At 31.7% G+C, this 27,217-nt stretch overlaps 1 protein-coding gene across 4 annotated transcripts in view; it reads right to left on the minus strand.

Annotated features, from left to right (window-relative positions):
* Window positions 1-272: 272 nt before the first annotated feature.
* The window catches only part of LOC126772365 (serum response factor homolog), a 246,156-nt gene continuing 219,211 nt past the window's right edge, over window positions 273-27,217 (minus strand). For 2 of the 4 annotated variants that reach the window (XM_050492713.1, XM_050492710.1), the window contains 4 exons: window positions 3,386-3,519; window positions 2,528-2,784; window positions 2,065-2,225; window positions 273-1,881 (listed from right to left, as the gene is read on the minus strand). In XM_050492713.1, the coding sequence (XP_050348670.1) occupies window positions 2,074-2,225; window positions 2,528-2,784; window positions 3,386-3,519 (543 nt within the window). In that variant the 3' untranslated portion in view covers window positions 273-1,881; window positions 2,065-2,073. Of the gene's footprint in view, window positions 1,882-2,059; window positions 2,226-2,527; window positions 2,785-3,385; window positions 3,520-27,217 lie in introns of all 4 variants that reach the window. The other 2 variants (XM_050492711.1, XM_050492712.1) reach the window with 2 other exon arrangements.

The raw sequence follows: 27,217 nt of genomic DNA on the forward strand, positions 1-27,217 counted from the left end.
TAAATTACTTAAATATGATGACGATGAGGTTCTCCTGACCGATTTTTGTCACGACTTCTATTCTCCACTGAGAATAGCCAACTACGCAACGGATGTTTTATTGGTCAAGTGTGTGCGCAAACTCGCAATTTCCTGCTCTCCTAAATTCTACATTTTTTACTAGCTTTGAAACATTTTATTTATTCAACTCGCGTTTAAACTTTGACCTTTATTATCTATATCTAATATGTTTATAGTTGGATTTAATTAAAAAAAAAACACAAATCTTTCATAGTATTTCATTTATTGATAGGAAACAAAAAAAGGAACATTAATTAATGATAACCTTAAAACAACATTCTCATTACACCGAGTATCAGTCGATACAAAAAAAAACAAACGTTCAGTTAAATAGGTAAATGTACATTTTGTGAAGCACGTGTTTGGCATAGAACGCGCAATGTACGTACAAAACGCGCAAAGTGACGTTGAGAATAAGTTCTGTAAAACTTATTTCTGAGCGGCAATCTTAGATTGCGCGTATAGTATATCTGTGTTTGCGGATTTAATTCCGCATGAAAAGTGAACTGAGAAACAAAACATATTTCTTTGAATTATTTATTTCAAGCGTTTTAAAAATATTAAAAAAACATCGTTGTATTTTTGTAGTAAAACATATGAATTAACGGATTCAGATGATAACGGAAAGACTATTAAAAATATGTATTTGTGCCTTTTGAAATTCTTTAAAATATGGAAGTTAATAAATTAATATTTTATTACCCTACTTTTAGCCCACGTTTTCACCAATTCAAAATAAAACTTACAAGTTGTCCAAAAATAGAAATCAACAACAGACATTAAATATTCAGTTTATTATATTTACTTAAAACCTGACAATATGATTTTAACTGAACGTTTGAGGAAATCTCCAAAAATAGTGCACGGTCGTGCGTAATTTTGTGGCTAAGTTTGATTATTTATCTAATACGAAATCCACATTTTATAAAACAATCATAATAGTAAATGCTTAAGAAGTAAAACGGCAATTTATTTTAAAATACATTATAAGCAGTTTCGATTGTACGAACATTAATTCAGAGAAAACGATGAACAAATGGACCGATATCGCAAAAATGTTTCACGACTTAAAATTTATCCCGCAGAGTGTTAGAAGTATTTAAAACTTAAAATGAAAAACATGTATTTTTTCATTATTCAGTCGGTAACTAAGTAGGTTATTGAAATTAACATCTAAACGAAAAATAATAATTATAATAAATAAAATGCCGTATTAATGTAAGGAACATTTGCAAATGAAAAAATTAAAGTATTTCAAAATTATACAAAATTAAAACGGCCAAGAAAACATCACTAATCATTTGCGATTGGTCAGTTATACCTTAAAGAATATATGGTTGCCCGGATAACATTCTTTTGGTACAAAAATACTGTATTACTTTCGTTACAAACAATCCCTTACCTAAATACTTAATATAATAAATTATATCGGTGTAGTTTACACAATATCTCCAATTTTTTATTATATATTGAATATAATTTACAACTGGCTAAAGAAGGCAAGGCTAAGAAATGCGTTAAGATAGATTGACCTAAATTTTACTCCTGCTCTAAATAAGTATTTAGTTGTAATTTGTCTCTAACAATTTTAGTAATTACATATGAGACTATCACTAAAAAGAGGTTTCACTAAAAAGTAGCAAATACATTTAAAAAGAAAAAAATACAATTTAGTACTTAATTGTTTACAAAGTTTTCAAAATTATTTAAACTATGTTATCAACCAATATATAGCTTTGGTATGATTTAAAAATACAAATTAAAAGATAAAGTGATGTTATTAATATTTATTGAAATAATCTCCAGTCTTCTTGCTGTTATCTGCAAAGAAAAAATTGATTTAAAAAAAACTAAGGAAGAATTACTTTGCTGCAATAATGTTCGACACTAATTTCTAAAAATCTTTATAAATGAAGCTTATAGCCTAAACAGTAACTGAGACCTTTGTTGAGGTCAAGTCATTTAAATTACTTAAGCATTTGGAAGCATATTTCGACACCTTACAAGAAAATCTCACTTTCTGCCCCCGGTACTTAAGTCCTGGAGCTCGCTGCTGTCGTCACTGGAGGCACTTGGGCAACCATTGACTGTCGGTCCCGATGCAGCTGCCATTGCCATTGACAGCGGTATGGTGATGAACTGCGGTTGAGTTGATGAAGATGATGCTGATGGGAAAAGGAGATAGAACCAAATTAATAGTATTAGATCAGAATAAATAGCGTTATTGTTTTAATGTAAATAAGAAAATAAATAATATATTAGTTATTACAAGTCGACTTATGAACAAATAAATGACATTTTATGTAACTTTTCATAAAGTAAAAAAGTAACAGCCTATGAATTTCTCACTTAAGCCTCTTTTCTCTTGAAGAGATGTTTAGGCAGCTTATTCTAAATTTTATCTGGCACATGTTTCTCACGATGTTAGCCTTATCCTAAATAATGGAATCGTTTAAAAAATTAATACCTCCGTCTTGTCCTTGATTAGCGAGTCCCAAAATGAAGCTGTGTGGATAGCCCATTGCCAAGTTTCCTAAGCCCAAGTTCGTTCCAAGTCCGTCCAAGCCCACTCCGGTCAAGACACTTGAACGATACAACATTGCGCCCCCTGGAAGGTCGATCTTCGGCAGGAGCTTGGGTAATGAAGGTTGACTTGATTTACTGCTCTCAGGTTCAGGGTTCATAGATGACGTTGAGGGCAGATTATCAACGGATAAAGAATCTCTGAAGAAAAACCAAATCTTCGTTTTAGCAAAAGATTATCTCTCTGTTATAAAATCGATGATATTCTAAAGGTAATGATGACATATTCTCCATCTAGAGATAATTCCTCATAAAGATCTTTAAAACAATTCAAATAAGTCAGTAATATAATATGCCTGAAAATAGGAAGAACCTATAAGCAAGTGCTCTGCAAAGTTCCAATTTTAACGTATAAACGAATGAATACGCAAGAGTGATACAAACAAAAACAAGCATTAATTTTTATTTAAAAGGCGACTCGTTATATATAGGCCGCCGCGCAGATACGCCATCTGATGGTAAGTGGTCACTACGGCCCATAGACATTGGCTCTGTAAGAAATATTAACTATTACTTAGATCAAGAATGTGCCTCTAACCTTAGGAACTAAGATGTTATATCCCTTGTGCCTGTAGTGAAATGCTCACTTACTCTTCAAACAGGAACACAAGAAAACTAATTATATATTCGCGATAAAATATTTGATGGGTGGTACTTAGCCAAACAGGCTAGCACAGACTCTATGATTCATAAATTATTAGGAAATTTACGAAAATTTTATTAAAAAGTAGTTCTTCTTTACCTGTTGTTAATATCGCGGTCGTTATCATTACATGTCCAATCTTGCTTATGGTTTTGCATCGAGATCTTCTCGCTGGGTGATTCTGGTTCGCTGCCGCTTTCGTCACCGCTGTCACCCGAAGTCGCCGGCTCTTCCTGCAATGATGTAAATAAAAAAATAATTAAGTCTCAATACCACTATGGTGACGGCAAAAATGTTATAAACTTATCCTGGGACGCACGTTTTAAAATAAATATTAGTAATCCATTGAAACTAGTTTTGTTATGTAGTACTATATATATATTTTTTTTTGTTTTAAAAGGAACGTGTAAAATTGCTTAAATACCTTTTACAATATAGTCTTTTTTATTCCAATAATATGCATTAAAAAAACCGATCAAGGCTTCTATTTGTGTTAAAATATAAGTATATATTTACGCTTCATATGATAAATACTAAAAAAATATTAATAAGTTTTGATTTTTAATACATAAATTAATAAACAAAACAGGTTGGATGTGCCTCTAGGTAATTTCTATCTACGATATAGTTAACGTATATCATCAAACTGCGTAGGCGCAAGCTTTGTAAGCTTGCGCACTAAATAATAATAATTGTGGCTAACTAACTACCGTTTAACGCATTCGGCGCTCCGCTGTTCATCTGATAACAAGGTACGGTGTGTAAAAAAAGTAAAATGTAAATATAAGTTTTACAGAGTAGATTAATATGAAGTGTCACCAAGTAATAATAAACAATAATAACTTGATGAACATGAAGACATATTGATAATAATATATTTGGTTTTAGGGTAAAACTGAACTCGAAATTAAAATAGTCTGCGCTGGAGTGTTTTCGAAAAGTGTCTATTATCTCTTCGCAAACTAGAGCACTTCTCATACTATTACGTATTAACATTAATGTATTTTGTTAGAGATTAAATACATAAATTGATTCTTGTAATTAATAATATTTATTTGTAGTAAATACAGGATTTTGTAATAATCCTTACTATTGCTCCGTGTACTGCACTGAAGTTATTAAATTATTGTTTGTATCCTATCGTAACAGCCTGTGAATATCCCACTGCTGGGCTAAGGTCTCCTCTCCCTTTTTAAGGAGAAGATTTGGAGCTTATTCCACCACGCCACCAGTGGGACATTTACAAGCTGTTACTATATAAAAGGTTACCAAACTCGTGATGTTTTATAAACATTTGCTATATTTAATTTGGCATATTTTAAGTAATTTTAATTATTATCGTTTTAAATAATTCGAGTGGCAACAGTACACAATGCGTGTTACGATCTGCGCTTAAGCCTTTTTTGGATTCAACTGTTGTTTTGTCCGCTTTCCAGCTGTGACGTCACAATGATTGCCTCATTATGCTTCTGTTGATACCGTGCCATTGTTTGAGATTTTAAATTACACATCTAGATGTTAGTTTCTTGGTCACAAATAACGATTTAAAACTGTATTTGAGTTTTATGTTTATGAAGTGGTTTAACCGTTATGTTTAAAAGTTTCGCTTCTAGACCAAGTCCTTTATAATTTGGAGCTTAAAACAAAACCTTATATAGTCTTAGTTAAATAAATGTCTCTATAGCATGAGGTTTGTCATCCCGCAGGAATATATTAATTTCTAGGACAAGTTGTATGGGATACATTGTACACGAATAAAATATTATTTGATAACATTATTATCATATGCCGTATCATATTTTGGTACGTCAGTTCACCAACCTATTCTATATTATAAAAAATTGGTAATATATATTTTTATATACTACCAGACAAAAGTATTCGTTTCGCTTTATATATTATAATAGTTAACTCCAAGTGTGAGTGTATTTATGTGTAATCGATATAGCTACTAAACACAAGTAAAAAATTTGTTAAAAACGAAGTGTTATCGAAATATTTTTTTGGTAGACGTTCGCCTGTTTTTTTGGAATTCCTGTAAAAAAAAAAACCAAGAGTACCGCAAACGATGAATTCGGTGTGGAAGCGCAAAATAAGCTATAAATCACTAAAAGACAAGCCGGTGTGGGTCGAAAATGGCGTCATTACCGCGAAATTCAATGTGTTCTGCGCGGGTGCATCGATTCAGTGCGAGGATTTCTTCTGATACGTTAAGTTTCAATTGGGTACATACAATTCATATATTTTGTTATCACAAACGCAAATTATTAAAGTACATACATCATTATTTGAAATTTAATAATATAATTTCAATTTATTGTTCAAAAACATTTAAAGAATAACAAACAATATGAAATGTTCCCGTGAATACTAATAAATTAAAAAAGGGTATGAGCGGCACCCAAAAATCTCTTAGTCGGCTTTAGTCATAGTAGTTGTATTAATTATATAATTTGGATTTACATTACTCTGTTGTGCTTATATTTTTTGTAATACAGCATAATTATCTAAATTTTAGTATAACGACACCAGTTAATACGTATTTTCTCTGTTCCATTCTGCCGGAACCACACGACTATTTTATAACATCACAATTTGAATATATGAAAAAAGACTGCAATATTAAATCACGAAACCGAAACATTCCATTGAACACAATCGATTGATAAGATCGCGGCTGATCGTGTCTGATATCGCTCTGAACACGCGTTACGATATCGCATCGATAATGAGGTCGAATTTGTTCTGATAATGGTTCGCGATACCCAAATGCGCTTCCTTTGTTGTTATGCGAAACTATGAACTTTATGTTTGGAATACAATAACTTAGTAACAAATACGCTATTCTGTAAGAACTAACTTTATTATTCACCCGCGAAATGTTGAAAACCGATTTATTTTTTTACCATTTTGATGCGTATATACTTGAAATGTTATAATTATTATGTTCAATGTCGCATATCACTTTCTGGTATTTCGCTTTGGCATTTCAGTTTCAAGTTTGCTTTTACGGATTTGCATACATTAAATTTTAGCGTATGTTATATAGCCGTATTAATTTATATATTTTATATAAATGATAGAAGAGGATGGAGCATTCGAGTATTTTCATATAGGATATACAATTTTAATTGTACATGTATAGAATTGTTAAAAAAACTAGCGAGTTTCTTGTCGATTCTTGATAGAACTTAGAACAGGTGGTAAATTGAATTTATCTTGCTGTAACAAGATAAATATAGATTTCAAATTCAGAAAGTTATAATCATATAATGCAGTATTCGGTTTCTACGATACAAGATAGAACAGTTAACAAATATTTGGATCAATATTAGAGACTGTTTTTTCGTATATATATAATTATGAATTTGTTTCCTGTTACATTTGGATACATAATAACTTGTGCTTAGCAAGGTCTTACATGTTACCTATCTAGGACTTGTATCAAAGGACCTATTATATCGTCGCTTCATATAAAATACACACTAAGGCCAACACAGATCAGAAATTATTTTAGAAATGAAATCAAATCATGACTCTAAATGATACTTAATTTTAAAATTCTCAGTTTTCATGCATTTCATTCATCTAAATCTGTTTGGACGTGATTGCGTACTTTAATACTATACTTTATTGCACCAGTGTTATGATTATTATTTTTTCTATAACTTATTCTATATACTTATCTAAAACTTTTTATTGACTTTGATAGAGTTGAAGATGAATCGACAAAAAATCGACGTGCTGAATTATTTGATTGCAAAAGAGATTGATTCCGTATTGAAACAAAACCATGAAGCTAAGAGTTAAATTGAAAGGAGGTTGACGTTAAACGTTTCACATAATATTAGGGAGACGGTCATATCAAAGATATTGGACAGATCAATTAATGTCACAGTACATATGCTTGACGTATTCAATCAAGCTCAAATAATATTTGTAGTCGAACGGTAATTTGTATTTAATTAATTATATTTATTAAATATCTTCGCTCACAAACACTCAAAACAATGTCTGCTTCGAAAAAAGACCATACGCATTCATAATCGTCTAATTCAAAGGTTAATTAAAAATATAAATGAAGTCGTATTTAAGTAATCAATATACCCACGTAATTTAATTTTTGGAAAAAAGTAACTAGTGAGTTTTCTCCGGGAGAAAACTCACTCTCGGTAAAATCTACATTATAAACCGAATCTATTCTAATGTTCTGAATGCGAAAGTAACTCTGTCTATCTATCTGTTAAGTTTTTACGGCTAAACCATTGAATCTATTTTGATGAACCTGAAATTCCCTCTCACCTTACACGCGGGCATGACCGCGGGTGAAAACTAGTTTAATATAATCCTGTAAAATGAAAATTTAAAACTACTTTTAAGAGCCTACTCGAATAAAATATATTTTAATTTGATATTCAACAACAAACTCAAATTTTGCCATGTACCACTTCTAACATTCATTGTTCTATGGTTATTATTCAATGTCCAATTACACGCCCTTGTAAATATAACACACAGATATTGTATTTGGGCCACGAAATATTGCCGGTGGTAAATACTAAGCACAATGCCGTAAGCCGCTTAAGAAATACAAATGGATGGACAATAATTCTTGTGAACTCGCTTTTCATGTAGTTTAGTTAAAATAGTTTTACACGGCTGGAGGTCAGCGTTGAGTGTCTGAGTCAGTTTTAACGCTGACCGTTAAATATTCTATATTTGTGATAATGTGATGTGTTTTGTAATGAATTAATTTATTTTTATATATGATTACTGCCAGCTTTAGAATTTACCGTAATCTTATGTAAAATAGTAAAATTGATATTTATTTGTAAATAAAGAAAAAAAAAAATGGAGCAAAATTAATAAAGACAAAGAGTTTTGATAATGAAATAGATATATTTTACTGCGTGTCGAGTATGCACTCATGAGGGGAAGCTACGAAGTGTATAGTTTACGCGCCACGAACACACAAAGGAATAGAGCGGCAATGGTATGTCATGACGTTTCCCGCCACGGCATACGACGCCAAACCGTCTGCAAAAATACTTCGCATTGACAGATCATCAAACCCAATATAATTGAATCTGATAAATTTTGAATAATACATAAACAAATATATATATACATATATATACTTTTTATTTAACTGGCTACAGTCACTTCAATATATTCAATTTGGGATCATCAGATTGGGATTATCAGAATTTTCCTACTAAATGAACGCGACAGTGTTAATGTGTGTTATTTCTCGATTTTAGTCTCAATATATTTGGTTAGATTTGGTAAATGGTATAATCTGATAATGTATATTAAAGTTTAATATACCATTAATATAATCACTATTACTTCCAATATCCTAATGCAAGCGGAACAGTTATTATAGAAAGAACATAAAAACAGACAAGCTGTTACTTAGACGGACTAAAACTTACTGAATGAAAACGACACTTATTCAACCCCCTAATAACGTGTGCATAATGTTTGTTGTGTTTCGTTTATAATATAAACGAGTCAGAGCAATATATACTAGCGACTGTACTTATAAACGTTATATAGAAGGCGATTAACAATGCTGTGTCTTTTTCTTTCGCATGTCAAATCAATAACGACAGAAAGAGCGAAATGCTAAACAAATATTAGATAAAGCAAAGATGTAAGAAGCGATAGAGTAAGTAAGGGCGTGAGATGTTATGTTTTACAATGGCAATGTGTATTGTCGAATTGAACAGCATTCATTAGGAGCTGATCTGCTGGATAAAAATAAAATATTGGTGGTTTATGGTATAACGTGCAGTGATTTTTTCCTAGAAATACGAATTTATTACAATTCTATAAAAATACATAAGTTATAGGTTCTATGAAATTCTAGAAAATTCTGATGAATTCGATTTGAAGCTCCCAAAACAGATATAACAGTCATAGTAAATGAATATTCATTTTAAATTTCACCACATAAATATGGAATAGTATTGACTAAGCAAACACTGATGTTTCCATCGTCAGTAAACCAGTAAGCTCGTAAATATACAATTTTCGGAAAAATCTATCAATTTTCAGAACTGTTCGCCAAAGTAACCCGTTTCCGATTCCCGTATTGCAAATCATTATTCGAGCCATACAAATGTCCTGCAAGCAAACATGTGTTGGTGAATAGCTATTATACCGCGGAATGCGTCCTCTTGATTTTGAATGGCTGCTTATTATGCACCCATTTACACCCGAAGCTCGGCCACATCGATACGTAGAAGATTACACTGGAAGCGGCATCAAATTTGTCCGATATTACCTGTGTAATTAATATAATATCCGAATCATCTAATTACTATGTTGTCATGGAAAAGTTTAAGTAATTATTCTTCGTTGCATATGATGACTGAGATTTTTTTTTGAGTATTTAATGTTTGTACAATAGTAAAAATCCTTAACGATTCATTTTTAAATATACTAACTACATACGTATAAACGTATCAATGACGTATTTGATAGCATAGCAAGTGAAATTTAAATTCTAAAGCCATTTTTATGCCTTAAAAGTATTTAGAATTACAAAGTACATTAATATTTCAATGACGCCGAGATGGATGTAAGTAGTTTTATCTTTTTTTAAATGAAAAGCAATATGATTATAAGCATTGACCATTGATTGTTTCCAGAGAATCTATGCCTGTTACCAAAGATATGCAAACAGTAGCCCAAAGGCGTACGATACGCATCTCGGCGCGGCGGTAACAAGGCCCTTGTTCCTGTCAATCGCGCTAATGTTCAGCGCCTTACAATCGACCATGCGGTATGCACATATTGTGTATAGAATAGCTAATTGTCCTGCGTTTGTACGCTGAGCGCTGTACGCCGTACGATGTACGCGTGGGTGTTGACAGGGCTTAGATCTTGTTCTCATTGTTATCTATAGATAAGTCAGCGTTTAGATTTATTAAAAAGTTGATTCCTGATCGTTGTTACAGGTTTAATTATAAACGGTTTTAAAACTAAGCATTAAATTGTTTAATAATATTTAATTGGTAATTCCGCGCTAGTGTTACTGTACTACAAGATTGAAAATAATCGAAATTTGAAAATAAACGATATGCTAAAAACGCCTTCATTTTATAAACATATATTTTTTTTTAATTATGTTAAAAGCAAATCAATAAACACTTCGTTAATAAATTAATAAAATAATTTTATTTCAATGTAGTCCACAAAGAAAAATCAAATACGGAACAGGTATACACATCTCGATCTGGACGTGTTGACGCACGTCCATTGTGAGTCGCGGTTCGACTCCCGAGCAGCACAGATCGACACGACACTTGAATTTTAACTTAGGTGGCGAAGGTGCCAATTACACGCGACATTTACTCTTTTTTGACGTCTGCTATAGGCTGATCTTAAAAAGATGGTTATTTTTTTATTTACATAAAATAAATACGTACTATTAAACTGAAACAAGAGATTGAGAATTTGTGATTCAAGAGATTGTGGTCTTTACTAATTAGAAAATATGGTTGGTTTTTTTATGCATTATGAAAATTGATATTTGGAAAACGATATTAGTACCTAATAGAGAAAGCTTCATCTGTTTGTACAACAACTGATATTTTCACTAACGAATAATTGGTTAGTTCAGTACAAAAACGATTCTAAGTCCAATATTTAATAAAAAAATTATATTTTCTAAAAAAAAGAGTTAATATAAACTATATTACAAAAACATAATACATATTTTATATAGTTCATTATAATTGTAGGTGTTTCGAATCTCTATTCAATCTAATATCGAAGTCATTTATCATCTAACAAATTCAGGAAACGATAAAAACCTACGACAATAGATAATTATGAAAATACAGGCTCATTTTGTATATAAACATATGTATATACCATGGAATTAATTGAATGTAAACCAATTCGGAGAGTAGATTCCACCGACAAGAAAGTCAGTACTTTTTCAAGTTATCCAAAGTATACACAATACTTATGTGGCCAGCTTGGCCACATAAGGAGGAAATGCTGCCAGTATTGTGTATACTTTATTTCACTGCCAACTGCGTATGAAATATTTTAGTGTGCAACTATTTGAACAAACAGCTGAACTATTCCTTCATAAGCAATCCGATACAAGCGGGGATAAAACTATTTGTTCGTAACTCAGGATGCTTATAATAATAATAATTAGTATTTATTACGAAAACTCCATACATTTACAGTTACTTGATATTTGGTGTATATATATATATATATATATATATATATATAATATAGTTTGGTGGTTGATAGATAAACCTGATGGACACCACCGCCCATAGAGATTGGCTCCTTCAGAAATATTAATCATCCCTTACATCAACAATGTCCTTGGAAAGTAAGGGATTATGTCCCTTGTACCCACCACTCTTCCAACTTTAAAACAACTATACTAACGATAAGTATTTATAAGTATATTGTTTGGCGGTAGAATATATTATGAGCGGGTAGGTATTACTCCTTCTACTGAGCTTTTTTGTTTAAATAATATAAATATTCAATTTAAATACATTATGTTAAAGCCCCCTGTAGACGTGGCGGGAGGTATATCGTTCCATCAAAAAGTGGAACTGCCTGCTATCGGCCATCTATCTAATGGCCATATATAGAAGAACATATGTTTATAGGACAAGCTAGAAACAAACTCAAATAATAACCTACAAAAAATAAACCTAAGTAATCTTATTATATTTTTAAAGTCGTTTCAGGCAGCTTAAAGGCGGTGTACTAAAAACGATTTTACCTCTTGCCCCATTTACTGTAAGAGATGTATTTCGTGCAATCGATTAATGGAAGCAATACACAAACGAATTATTTACAATAAAATTTTAAAATAAACATACGTTACAAAAAGAAACCATATTTTTGAATTGTTCCAATATTGTAATCGTATAATCCAATTTTCCTAGATTCTAATCTCAATTAGGCTTTGTTAACAAAATTGATTGCACCTTTCGAATAGCGGCTAAACAGTAATATTAGACCCGACTACCGATTAGAGGACAATAAGGTGTCGTAATTTAATGTTAATAACATTATAACAACTTAGGTACCATTCTCGTTTCAAGAAACCGGAGCACCGTGACAGCGTGCAGCAAAATTGTATAAGTACGAAAAGTCAATACTATAATTCTTTAAACCGTCCAAAACAATCTTCATTAAAATTAAGAATTATAATTTATTGATTATAAAAAAAAAGAATTTATTTTTGTATTTTCCAATATATAATTTTTTATATAATAATTGATACATTATTTACATTGTTTGTTTGTTTTAAGATTATAAAACACAAATTATAAATTAATGTAACATCAATTGTATTAGAAAAACGTTTCAGTTGGTAACAAAAGAAAAAAATATTCGATAAATAAAGAATCGCACCGTTTCGATCCAATCCATTAAAATATATAAGTCATTCATTGTATTTATAATTACATGTTGCTTATATTGGTATATGTTAATTTAAAAAAAAATAGCAATAGACGTTTCCTAATTGCCAAAATGTTAGAGTATATACCTATGAAAAAAAATAATGCACGAAGCTAAATAAAATTTAAGCAAAGGTGAATATGGTAATTGTTTTAACAACATTGCAAATGTTTAACAATTAATATATTCAACGAGACAATAGTTGCTACTTTTTTTTCAATACGCATCTTACGCCACACTGTCTCTCCGCCGGGATACGGAAGCGTGCACAATAGGCGGCGAGATGAAAGCCTCATTTAATATGCGTGACGTAACGCTAATAGTGCCCAGTCTATGAGCATTGTTAGAGGATTTATATATTGAAAACGACCCGAGGGATTTCGCATTTGGTATTAAAAAGTACTAGTCACTAATTGATATTAATGGGTTATCCAATTATGAAAAGTTATGGGATCTAGGTACGTGATTGGAATCACATCACTAGCTCCGCCTAGCTGCTTTGCCAGCCTGGCATTTGAAAACTTGGTAATGAAGAACTTCGTTTCAAGAAATAATGTTTTGTATTAACTCTTATTTTTCAATGATAACTTCCGAAATTCTCATGAAAAATTATATTATAGTAAGGCATTGGTTCCTTTCGCTTTTGATCGCCTTTTTGTTGCACAGTTACTTACTGCCTTTGCTTTGTCAGACCACCTCAAAAGTTTATACGTTTGGTAATCGAAAAAATATATTTAAGTATCATACTTAGAATTGCAAGACATATTTTTGAATTATTTAGTAATTAAGTCATAACTGCCTTGTTATTCTAATGCTAATAAGAATGTGTATGAAAAAAAAGAAGATAGATTGTACTTGGGCACTATAATAAAATGTGCGTCTTGGTATTTGAGATCTGTGCCAAACCAGACTATTGTCATAAAATTAAATTTTGATGTAAATAATATTTAGACAAACAAATAAATCTTATAAATGAACAAGTTATAGTAAAAATATTAAAAAAGTATCGTATACATCTTTTTGATTTGTTTTTGTTTCCGTTTTCAAGTGTAAATAAATACTATTATATGAAATACGAAGGAAATTTTATTGCGATTTGGTGCCGCTGTATTAAACATGAGCGTCCACGCTTTGTGAAAATAAATATGGCCAATAGCTGTGATAAATTTATTTTCATATATAATCATATATGATACTTTTAAAAGTAATTTATATAAACACATGAAATCCAACAGTGAGAAACGAAACAGGATTACTGTATGATACTTATCCCACCCCATATTTATAGATACTTTTAGACTGTAGAAAAATTTTTGAAAGAGTTTGTCTATAAAAAATAGTTTTTTTTATATAGAATAGGAAGGCCGACGAGAATATGGGCCACCTGATGGTAAGTGGTCACCGACGCCCTTAGACATTGGCATTGTAAGAATGTCAACCATCGCTTACATATCCAATGCGCCACCAACTTGGAAACTAAGATTTTATGTCCCTTGTGCCTGTAATTACACTGGCTCACTCACCCTTCAAACCGGAACACGACAATATCAAGTACTGCTGTTTTGCGGTAGAATATCTGATGAGTGGGTGTTACCTACCCAGACGAGCTTGCACAAAGCCCTACCACCAGATCGGAGCACCTAATTAAAATATTTATTAAAAATATACTCTGATTTACTCTTCTAAAAGATTTGATGATATTTGAGATGAAAAATTGTTAATCACAGCCTTCTTATAAACTTTATCCGCTATAATTTAAAAACCAGGACAAAATGTTTTAATCGAACAAAACGAACGACAGCTAGTTTATTGTAGAGTCCGGGCGGTCCGCCCGACGCTGAACTTATAGCCAGCCTAGCGAGGGAGATTTATGGTGCAATGAACCTAAACAAAACTGTTGAGGGTACGGTTTTGAACTGCCACTGAAGAAAAATATCGTCTATTTTAGACGGTTTTCTTTTAATAAATACATTAATAGAAGCAAAAATGTTTGGCGAAATTTATGTTACATTTTATGTTTACTCGAAATGTTGATATGTGCTGACTCTCAATATTAATTTACGAAAATTATACACGTTTTTATAACATATAAGGTGGAGTTAGTAACACTTGAAAAAATGGTAAACTAGCTTAATATACGTATAATATTAAATTGTTATATTTGTGGCCAATATCGACGTGAATGTGGTATCGCCAGTAGTACAAAGGTACAAACTTGTTATGCACATCTTTCACATTGTTTCCTTTTAAATGAATAAATAGTTATATTTATAAGCAAAGTTTTATACCGTTTACGAAATACCTAAAAGCATGTATATTAGTCGCTGTCGTGAAAAATCTTTTTCCTATTTTTGAGACTACGGAGCGTGATCTAAAGCGGAATTAACATGAAACTGACATTTACATGAAATATATACCATATTTTTCATCCAGATTTCATCATGATGTTTGCCTTTATCGTAGAGCATTAGTTGGCATATATGAAGGTTTTTAAAATTTCAGCTGTATTTTGAATTTGGAATCGGTTAAAATCCACATATTCTATCCATTTCAACTTACAACTTATACGTAACTATAGTTAAACAAGTGTATTTTTATATTAAATACTTGAGTTACTATGAAGCAGGCCTCAATTAGTTATTAAAAATAATCTTGTTAGTAAAGCCTATTACTCTGTTCCTGAATATATATCAGACAAAAATGCACGGATTAAATGATGATGACTCTCTTATAGGAACTTGTAGGAATAATTTGATTTTAAAGAATTATTAACTAGGTCGAGGCGAAAAGTTTTAAAACATACATGTATATTTCAGTTTAAAGATTTTTATTATTATTCAAAGAACATGCAGTTCACTTAAAGAGCAATTTAACAAATTTAAATAAAAAAGTCAGTAATTGAAATGTTATAACAAAACACAGTACAATGTATATTTAGTTTTATACATGTATATGACTAGAAATACATGTATATAAGAACAATGTTTATTAGTGTTGGTGTGCTCAAAATAATACCAATAAGATTTCGCGAAATCTTAGTACAAAGTTCTCTCCCAAAAATTTTAAGTCTCTATATATACATATATATGTAAATATAATTGTATGTGATCATTGCATGTGACGAAAAAAGTAATAACTTTTATTATAAAAATTACGATTCGAAAATGCATGTACGTGTATATTTTTCAATCTGTTTTGGTTACCTTTTATATGTGTAGTATATGCATACAGATGAAAAATCTAAATATTTTTTAAACTCTTTAATAAATTTGATATAAAAAGTTGATTTAATAATAAATAAATCTCACAATATCCCAGTTCGCAACGTTCTAGCTCCGCCTCCGATTCACAGCGCATCGAACGTGACGGATGCAAATCGATCGACGCGCAAACATCGGTCAGACGGCAAATGACAGGATCGATCGTGCTCCCCTCGGGCCGATATGGATTGGTGAGTTTGGACCGTGTACATCGACATTTAAAAAAAAGTCTATTTTTTTAAATATTTTAATTATGAATTAAAATATAATATCATGAATAGAAATACGAAACTAGCAATAAAACTTATAATTTGCTTGTAATATAATGTTATAGGACTTGCAACAGCAATATATATATATATACATATATATAAAGCCTGTAAAAAACCATAGATTAATATTTTTTGTAAACAACTTATCAAAAAACATTGTATGTTGTTTTTGAGCAATGTAAACCAAACAAAACGTAACAGATAAAAGAAATTGTTCAGTATCAAGTATGACCGCGCATTACAGTTCACACTTGGTCGCGGTAAGGTATGTAGCGCTAGCATTATTCTAGAGTAAGAATAAAGAAGACACTTCATCCTTCAGAAAACACCTACTGATTCGACATTTATTATAGTTTTAGTGCATGATGCGTAAAAATCCGTAAAGTCTCAGATTCATCCACTAAATTTCACAAAATTATTCTAACAACGGTACAAAAAGAATGTTTTCTTCAAAATTAATATTTCTATGTCATATAGTTTAAGCTGTGCCTTATCATATAGATAAAAACAATACACTTATTCTATTCCATATGTTTTAATATAACATTTAAAATTCAGTTTTATATTTATATGAATGTACTTTGTAATTGTAATGTACTTCTACAATTACAAAACTGCAACACAAAGTATTATTCAATGTTTAACGGTTGAATAATATGTAAGTATATAAGCTTCATCTACAAACAGTAATATAATCTTCATCGAAGCCAATCGAACTATTTGTGAAAATCATATTTCCGCTTAATCTCTTTTAAAAACTTATCAACATGAAACGAGGAAATTGAATAGGAGAGACTGGTATTAAGAAAATGATGCTAGTAATGAAATATTTTGCTGCAGAGTTAAAAGGAATAAAAATGTTTTGTCAAAGTATTTTACAGAAGCGATAAAAACATAATGCACGTCTTTAATATTATTTTTATTTTCTTTTAGTGTCAGTCGCTTACCATATTGATACTACGCGAGAGTTCGTGAATAGTTATAGCGGCTTTGAAACTACATACATTTGATTCTCACGTTGTAGCTATAAACTGATGTCCGATTTGCTAAAGTTTGACGAAATTTCAGTCTATTTTCACAAACAGGTAAAACGTCTATAAAACAAAAACATATCATCTTTTGTGTTGACAACCACACAGTGACATAACTTATGTCACACACATGTCTGCAATTACTACGGTAACTATTAATTGTTAAATAATTAAATTGTAATTATAAAAATCAATTATTCTGAAAATTGAAATTCATACATACATTCATACATGTGATATTTGATCTAACAAATACATGAAATTGAGTGGAGTAAGATCACCTAATAGGATACTTTAATAGTAGCTTCCATATCAAAGAAAGGAAATATTATATAATAGGAGGTACAAGAAGCTTTATAGTTAATATTTATTTAATATAATTGATTATTTAATCATTTTTAAATATTAAATAACGTTCTATTGATAGTTACTAAAAATCCACTAAAATTCGTTTCGAACTCAAAGGAAGATAAAATGCCAGAACAGACCGCCCCAGGGACCCGTCTTAGGCTATCACGAGGGCCGCTATCTGACAATTGTAGACGTGGATTTAATGCCGAAGATATTTGAACCATTTGTCATTGGTTTGAATTTGAAAAATTACGTGAGGAAAATTGTACAGAATCGACTGTGAGGGTTACAGGTTATATTTTGAAAACCTACTCGTATTTTGATTCATGAAAACGACAAATTAATACAGAGTTCTAATTTAGTTACTGTAATATGTCTTGTCATTATCAATTATATTATTGTATTGAAGTCCTTCTAACCTTTTTGTTATGGTGGCCAATCTCATGGAGACAAGCCAACTGCCCAGGACATATTACATATTACAAGTATATTCTCTTTATTTTCGTATCGTGCGTGCTTTTCTCATTATCGTATCGGGTGTACTGTCTCATTCCGATGGGTCGGCAATCCGACACGACCGGTGTGTATCAAGCGCAGGATAATCGAAATCTCAACAATAACGTGGGGTTTGAACCCAGGATCTCAGAATTTAATGCCCAGGCTAATCATAAGATCAAAAAGGCAATCAATTACTGTATTAGAAAGTATATACCTCATATGACAATTGACATAAAACTCACGGATCTTTTTCGACACAAGTGATGAGTATAAACGCACACAGGGGATGCATTAGGAGTAGATGACCCATACGTAAATTAAAACTATCAGAACTTCAACATACCGGGGTAATGAAAACAGATTTGATTCAATTCACCCTACAACTATAGTCTACGTACGATGCACGCGGATAGTCTACTTATGGCCTGCTGCCAGCGGTTTTAATATTAATTCTCAATATGAAAACCTTACAAAATAACAATATTTTAGTTAAACGATTACGTATATAAATGTATACGTGCACAATAATGTAGTTTTAATCATGATAAATGTCTACATGCATCCTCACATACTGGTTACTTCTATTAAATATTTCTTACACTAATTTTCGTTGAAGCACTTGTGAAGCAGTTTTCTCGTTTGCACTTGTGTAACACGCCTGCTATATAGAGGTTTTTAATAGTCAATAAATTGCATCTAATACCCGACCCAGTGAGACGATATCCTACGACATATTATTATAATGACAGTTGAAGAGAACACGACTATTCATAACGTACGATATATTTTTTTAAATAGGTACATCTAGATTGTGTAGTTTAGTTGTGTATATTCGTAATATTAATAGAAGTAAAGTTGCACAATTCTTTGCACAATTTTTGGACACGATTGTAGGTGTCAAGCTCTTACGTTAAGCTGAAGGTTTAGATTCCTCTGACAAATTACGATTTATATATTTTCGATATGTACCTACATATCGGTTTAGTGCAACTGAAGTAAATGTTGTAATTCGACTTTGAACATGAATTTAACTTAAGTTAAATACATTTATAACAACTTTAGAACGTTTTTTGCGTTCATTGCAAGTAATTTATATATCAACGCTTTCGCGATGGATGGCGACTACCTTCGTTTTTCTACCGTCAAACAACAATATGAAGCATTATCTTTGTAACTGCTTATTTTCTTCGCAATAATACTTACTAGATCTACATTTAAAACATCAATCAAAAGTTCTACAAGCATCAAGTTATCGTGAGTAAATCGTATATACTCTTTGATTTCGTTGTTTGATCAGATTTAAAATCGTAAGATAAGTCGTACGATAAATAGCACCATCTATTAGTTCTTTTTATTAGTAACATAAACCATCGTATGATAGTGTCGATATTATTCAATAGGGAACCAGGAACGTCGTGTTTGTTTAATGGAACGCATTATGCAGTACATCGATCGTTCAGTTAATGATTGGGCGATATTTAATAACTGTTGAGGCGTGGTCTATTGCAATGTACACTGGAAGCAATTCATTCAATATTATTGATGGATATGCTATCTGAATATTATTATACATCATTCTTAGAAGTTCGTACATTCGATAAAAAGGCAAAATCCTTATAGATTTAGTTTCTTTATCCTCTCCCTTTGTCACAATTTGTTTTCTCCAAATTAATTAGACTTAAACTCTTAAAATCTAGTATAGAACTCGATGACTCAATCACTGATGTTTACAGTAGTAAGTCCAGATAAAAAATATATAAGATTCTAGGTTATATTTTACTGATAAAACTTGAAGTTTTAGAAGTTGAGTTATGAAGGTGAGTTTAAGTATCACATTACTAATAGTAACAATACAATAAGTTGCACGATACACATATACTAAGGGCTTTAATTTTTCTAACGCGGTTCTATTAGCTGCACTTAATATCGAATTAGAACATTGAACACTTATATAAAACTAACACAGACGAATGAGTTTTAATGATAAATCAACTGTCTATTTATAAAAGCATTAAAATATAGTGACCATAGTTAATTTTGCCACTAAGCTAATATTTGTTGTGTCATATTTACTTGTAATTAAAACGGTTCATTTATTACCGATTCGGACAGGCCTGCTATGTTATTAAATGTGTATTAAAATTATTTTTTATTCTTAACGATTTATAGTACTGGGATATGCTTGCAATTTTTTATTTATTTTACATACTGTATATGTAATTATAGTAGAGAAACCACTTCTCTGATTTGATTGGATAAAAATAATAATAATACAAACATAATGATTTATCTTATGAAGTACGCTTATAGAAAACTCGTAGCGATTGGGTTTTTTACATATAATTAGTTTGCCATTCAGAAAAAAGGCAAAAATACCTACGTTTGCTTTTTTTTTATTCGATTTGATAGTTTACATGTAAAGTGTAATATTGGAATTAAAGGAATTGCTGCAGCCATTTTTTTTAAGATAGGTTTCTTAGCTTTTCTAAGAGTCGTGATACCCCAGCGGTTAGGAGACGAATCTAAACCGATGATTCAGAGTTCAAACCCGAGCAAGCAACACTGAATTTTTAAAGTTATTATTCATAATATTAACGTCTTGCAACACATACGTACGGGAAATAACCGTAAATAGTTTTTTTAATATAAAATGTCTATATCAATTCGTAATCCACTACTACTAGGTCCTTCATGCATATTTAAGTACAATTATAATTATCAGTGTAGTCGCAGAGTGTTGTGAAGATTCCTCAATAGCCTAGGAATTCCAATCAACATACCAGAGTACCTGAGCTCGGGAGCTCAGACTGTCATTATATTGTGCTCACTTAATGAGTATTACGGTTCACGCACGTGACGAGATTAGATAAGTAAGTTAGATTTCAACTCAATTATAAACATTAAGTCAATTAGACTTCATAGAATCGGTACGAGCACAAACCGCTGCGGCTTAGCCCGCGGAAAGTTCAAAATAAATATTGTTTATTTTTTTTAATAGAATAGTAAGGCGGACGAGCATATGGGCCACCTGATGGTAAGTGCTGACCAACGCACATAGACATTGGCATTGTAAGAAATATTAACCATCGCTTACATCACCAATGCGCCACCAACTTGGGAACTGAGATGTTATGTCCCTTGTGCCTGTAATTACACTTGGTCATTCACCCTTCAAACCGGAACACAACAATAACAAGTACTGCTGTTTTCCGGTAGAATATCTGATGAGCTTTCATAAAGCTCTACCATCAGCATTTATATAATCTACATATACAAAAGAATAATTGACTGACATATCCACACATAGCCCAAACTACTGGGGCTAGCAATATGAAAATTTGAAGACTACCTTTTACACATCACTAAGGTTAGCTAAGGAAGGATTTTTAATGAGTTTGTATGAAAATCCTACATTTTGAAGACAGAGCTATGGTAAATTATGACGCGAGTGAAGCCGCGGGGAAAGTGCTAGTTTTGCGAAACGCTGTTCCAAACTCAAAAACGTGAACAAGGATATTTAATTGTCTTTATGAACTAAAAATATAACTTACAAAGTTCACAATAGAGATTGAAGGAAGGCGCTCCGGCTATTTTTTTTAATCTTTAAAATACACTTCTTTATTACGAAACAACTGTCTTCCAAATTTTATGTCTTTTATCTTAAAGTATAAGCTGAGTGTTGATCAATCAAGACATAGCTGTGTTTATATATTACATACTCATGTATATAAGGAGTGAAACGAATTTTACGGTATTTATTTGGATTTACAGTAGACTTATTTTTGAAATCCGTTGATTGATTGATTATAATTGTCATATAATTCAATGTAGAAACAGACTAAAATGATTATTAATGTCAGTGAAATTATAATTACTTACTGGTGGTAAGTAGGGGCTTTGTGCAAGCTCGTCTGGGTAGGTTCCACCCACTCCTCAGATATTCTACCGCTAAACAGCATTACTTGGTATTTTTGTGTTCCGGTTTGAAGAGTGAGTGAGCCAGGGTAATTACAGGCAGAAGGGAAATAAAATCTTAGGTCCCAAGGTTGGTGGTGCATTGGCTATGTAAGCGATGATCGACATTTCTTACAATGCCAACGTCTAAGGGCGTTGGTGACCACTTACCATCAGGTGGCTCATACGCTCGTCGGCCTTCGTATTCTATAAAAAAAAACTACAAGAAACCCATTACGCGTAGCGAGTATTGAATACGCCATTGCTCAAAAGCGAACTGTTGTGATCACTCCGCTAATCAGTCGTTGATATCACATTATCACATAAAATAGAGACGTAAAATGAAACGGAACATTTGGCATAAAATTTCATTTAGTTAAAAATTACAACTATAACTTAATTTACAATTAAATCCGAATCAATAACGAGATGATATCAAAACAAATAGTTTTAATTAATACACTACACGTATCGGTAAACTACTACGCTGGAAAAACTACTAATAACTATGCGAGGCGTACGTACATCGACGCAAAAACACACTGATATATGGCACACCAGTTTCTCACGTGCTACCGGGAATCAAACCCGGAACCAGGCTCCTGGGAACGGACATCGGAACGCCTGGTTCTTGGACCCTATCTATAATTGGCCAGTGACAATAAATATTGATCACTCGATATAGCACGCGACTTTGCCCGTGCCGACTTAGAAGGTGTTCTCAAGGTGCTTTAAAAGGTTGTGTTTTACTTTTTATTATTGATTTTATTATTGTGATAATTATAATGAATGCCGACTTTTATTATCTGTATTGACACTATAAGAACCTTTTTGAATTTAATTAGTTTATTTAATGCAATTAAATTATTGTCTTTTAACAATTGGAACTTAGAAATATACTATTACGTACTTATCTTGAGCTTTTTTTAATAAACGTTTTTTCGAGTGATATATACACAAACCATTTATGTAATAGAAAAATATTTATCAAAAAGTAGCCTAACTATACCTACTTCATGCAAGCGTATTATTTGATAATAACGACATTTTTTTTCAATGTATGCGTAAAAATTTTCTAAATCAAAAAAGGTTTTATATTCATTAATATTAAATAACGATAAATGAAACAAATCTTATGGTTATTGTTTACGTTAAAGATATTTGTAAGTATAGTAGGGTTGTAGTAGTAATTAAAGTATGGCATTCGCATATGCAAGGGCTCTCCCATACCAACGGGTATGACTAACCGAATAGATGATAATAAAAATTCGTCAACCGGTCGGGAAGCATCGGCACGCACCGGTCGATCGCCTTTCATTTAACCGATAAATAAATAATCGTTTTATTGTACGGACACGTTCCTCGACGGAATCCCGCCTAAGGGCGTCACCTTATATGGATAGGGAAGCGCGCGTTCACTTTAAATTCGCTGCTTGTCGTTCCACAAAAAGTTACGATTCGCGTACTCCAGCGTAAGACAGGGGTACCGCTATGGTTGCCAGCCTCGAGTATTTTACTCTTCAGGGCTGACACTTCGATCAAAAATTTTATCATTATAAAATGTAGTTTTTTCATCTTCACTCGGAAAATAGAATCTTGAGTGAAATATTCGGGAATAGACGATCAATATATTTGCTGTATCTTTTGATTTAATTTCCGTATATCCAAAGGTTATCTGGAAGAAATCGTTTATAACTGTATGTTCCTGTAACTGTTTTGATGTACAATAAAGCATATTCTATTCTATTCTAATCTATATAATTTCTAGATTATGATAAAAAATAGTCCGTTTGTAGTGTTGTGTTATAAAATTAATAATACGTTAAACTAAATACTTCTACAATCATCATCATTATCATTGTTCACTTGATCTTATTCCATTTATTTGTGATCGGTTTAATGTGTTTTAGATCTAAATCTCAAGTCATATCTTCAATTACTTCTCTTCTTGGACATATAATTCTTCTAGTCATGTCGCTCTTCTTACAACATAACATTCAATCCTCTGGTTGAATCTGTACTATAATTAGTTTCCTAACAGTTTTTCTGCAACAGCTCTTGATATTTTTAAACATGAATAAAAATAATAATTTATCGTGTAACATAATTTATTGTGAATATTTTAGTGAAAGTTATATATAAAAACAAAATTGTCAAATATTTGTTTATATTTACGATACATTTATTACATTGATTTCTTTAAGGCAACATTCGATATAATAAAACTTTAATCAAACGACCAAATGCATATTCTCATATTTAATTCCATACCATTATATTATGAAAATACAGCTGAATATATATATTAAAACTTTAGCAAATATATATGTATATTTCAGAAAGATTTAATGATTTAATGTTTGACGAAGAATGAAGACTGTTTCCAAAATCTGTCAGATCGTGCGAAATGTTACGTCGATTGTTATTTTTTTAAATCTGTTTAAATATATTTCTCATTTATTATGTAAAATGACTGGACGAATGATTTTCTATTTCTAATTTATACAGTTGCAGCCTATTAATGTTCCACATTGGGTGATGATGTTCATACAATGGCTTGAAGTCAACTACATCGCAGTTTGGTAGATATAACTGTGACAGACTGGCATACAATTTTATTAGAACAGCCAAGTATTTCCTAGTATTTGACGGATTCTCTACGCATTCTACGATCGAATAATGTTTATATTCCCATGTCAATGTTCAATGGATACCAGGAACGTAGCTTAAACCCTAATATCAAGGCACTGACGATGCAGGTTATGCTTTGATATCATTTGCGTTAACGAATGTGACTATCGGATAGCTAGCTCAATAGCATTCCATTTTCCATAGTAAGACATGACGTAAATTAAGCGCAAACTTATTTTGAAAAACGAACAATCAAAAATTATTTTTTTATTGATTGGCATTTTTCACAGGCAATACAATCCATATAAGACAATCTAGTCCTAGTTAACGGGAACCAATGGTTTATCCAATGGACACATGACACATGAATCTTAAGCGATGAATTCATTTCGTGCTCGACGGTGTACGAAACATATGAGGAAACGTGTATGTATCACTTGAAATTAAATTTCGAATATTCAAACATGTGGCGGTAGACCAACTTCAAGCTTTCAATTATAGATCTTTTTTTCGATAAGATATCTACGATTTGTTATTTACTAATCATTCAAGAAATGAGGTTATTAATTCCTTATATTATTTAATTTAATTTTTTTTTCAAATTTCTAATAATTTAGAGTAATTCGAAATCACATGGCAGAACGTGTTAAACAAAATGATTAATTAATGTCTTTAACCCTAATGTTAATAAATTATACTAAAAAATGTTTTTGTTACTAAAAGTTAAAATAGGTGTCCCTCGTTACAATGTTTTAAAACAATAAAAGCTAAGCGAATCGATTCTGTAAAATCGATTCCAGAAATCGATTTCGACTCCAAACCAAAAAAAGTCGAACAAATTATTTCGAGCATGACTCGAATAAGTCGCAAGATAAATTTCGCAACACTGACTTCACGGATGGTTTTCATTTAATTTGCTTCTTGCTTACAGATTTTCGTTTAAAAAAAATCAATTAGTCAAATCAGTCTGGAGCCGAAAATGTTTGTCAGTTTTTAAGGAAATTGGATTTTATCTTTTACTCTTCATGGAAGGTGACTTTAATGTTTAAGTCGTATATTTAAATTGCCGACTACATCTTTCAAAGACTAATTAAGAGAAATGCTCGCGATATAAAAATCCCTATAAAAACTCGTAACCTTCGATGTATTCGTATAATCAAGGTTCATTAATTGGAAAATTCGACTCATTACGTGCAAAATGTACCTGTTTAAATTCACTATCAATAGATGGCGCTTACAAATTTCACTTGGTGCTAGGGCTTTGTGCAAGCCCGTCTGGGTAGGTACGACCCACTGATTACATATTCTATCGCTAAACAGCAATGCTTAATATTGTTGTGTTCCAGTTTGAAGGGTGAGTGAGCCAACAAGCACTAGGGACATAACATCTTAATTCCCAAGGTTGATGGTGCATTGGCGATGTAAGGAATGGTTAATATTCCATATATTGCTAATGACCATGTACCATCAGGTGGCCTATTTGGCCGCCTAGCTATATTAACATAAATCAATGAGAACAGAAATGGATCAGTGCATACATAATAATCCAGACCGATTTCGGCCACGGCGGCAATCTCGAGACAGGTTATAAAATCTGCAGTATAATATCTCAGCAGGAGGTATTATAGTGCACAAGTGTGTGCGCAAACACAGGTGCACTCTCTATACCCTAACTCTCATAATCCGATGGGACGGCAATCCGACACGACCGCGAAGAGTTCAGGCGCAGGACCAACGGCTTAAGGTGCTTTTCGAGGCACGGGAGTGTACACACTTCCAACTTCCGGACTCCGGGCTGCTACTGAGAATATTCTGACAGAAAAAATTCAATAACTTTTTTATTGGCCCGAACTGGGAATTGAACCCGTCTCTGTGTCTGCGGTCTTACATCAAGCCATTAGACAGACGAGGCTATCAAAGGCATACATAATATATGTTATTTGAATCAATTACTAATGAGTAAACTTAAATAGAGTTCAGTGAACTATAGAGAACATCTCTTGTTTAATTCATCACATTAATTACTTCGGGCGTAAACAATGGGATAGAAATGATCCAAATTGTAAGCCACAATCCAAATGATCTCCCTTATGAATAAGTAATATCTAAGTCTTATTAATATATAAACTATATTTTATACAACATATTATATACATATTCTAGTATTCTAGTAATAAAGGCATTACGTTTTTTTGGTTTTCTGTCATAATTATTTGTTGCATATTTTAATATTACTTTTTAAGACATAAGTTAATTTACCTATTTAATTGTTGAACAGAGAAACATTTATTTATATTAAAATAAAAATAAAAACTCACTACACGCCGACAATGGCCGCAGTGTAAATAAAAATTACCGTTTAAAATTTGCTAGTTATGTATAAATTTGTTATTTCCATAGCTGGAAAGAGCACGGCATCACTGCAAAGGAAAAATATATCGTGAGTTATAAAGTATCAAGCTTTTTAAGCCGAGATGG

Source organism: Nymphalis io, chromosome 12 (assembly GCF_905147045.1).
Source record: "Nymphalis io chromosome 12, ilAglIoxx1.1, whole genome shotgun sequence".
NCBI lineage: Eukaryota > Metazoa > Arthropoda > Insecta > Lepidoptera > Nymphalidae > Nymphalis > Nymphalis io.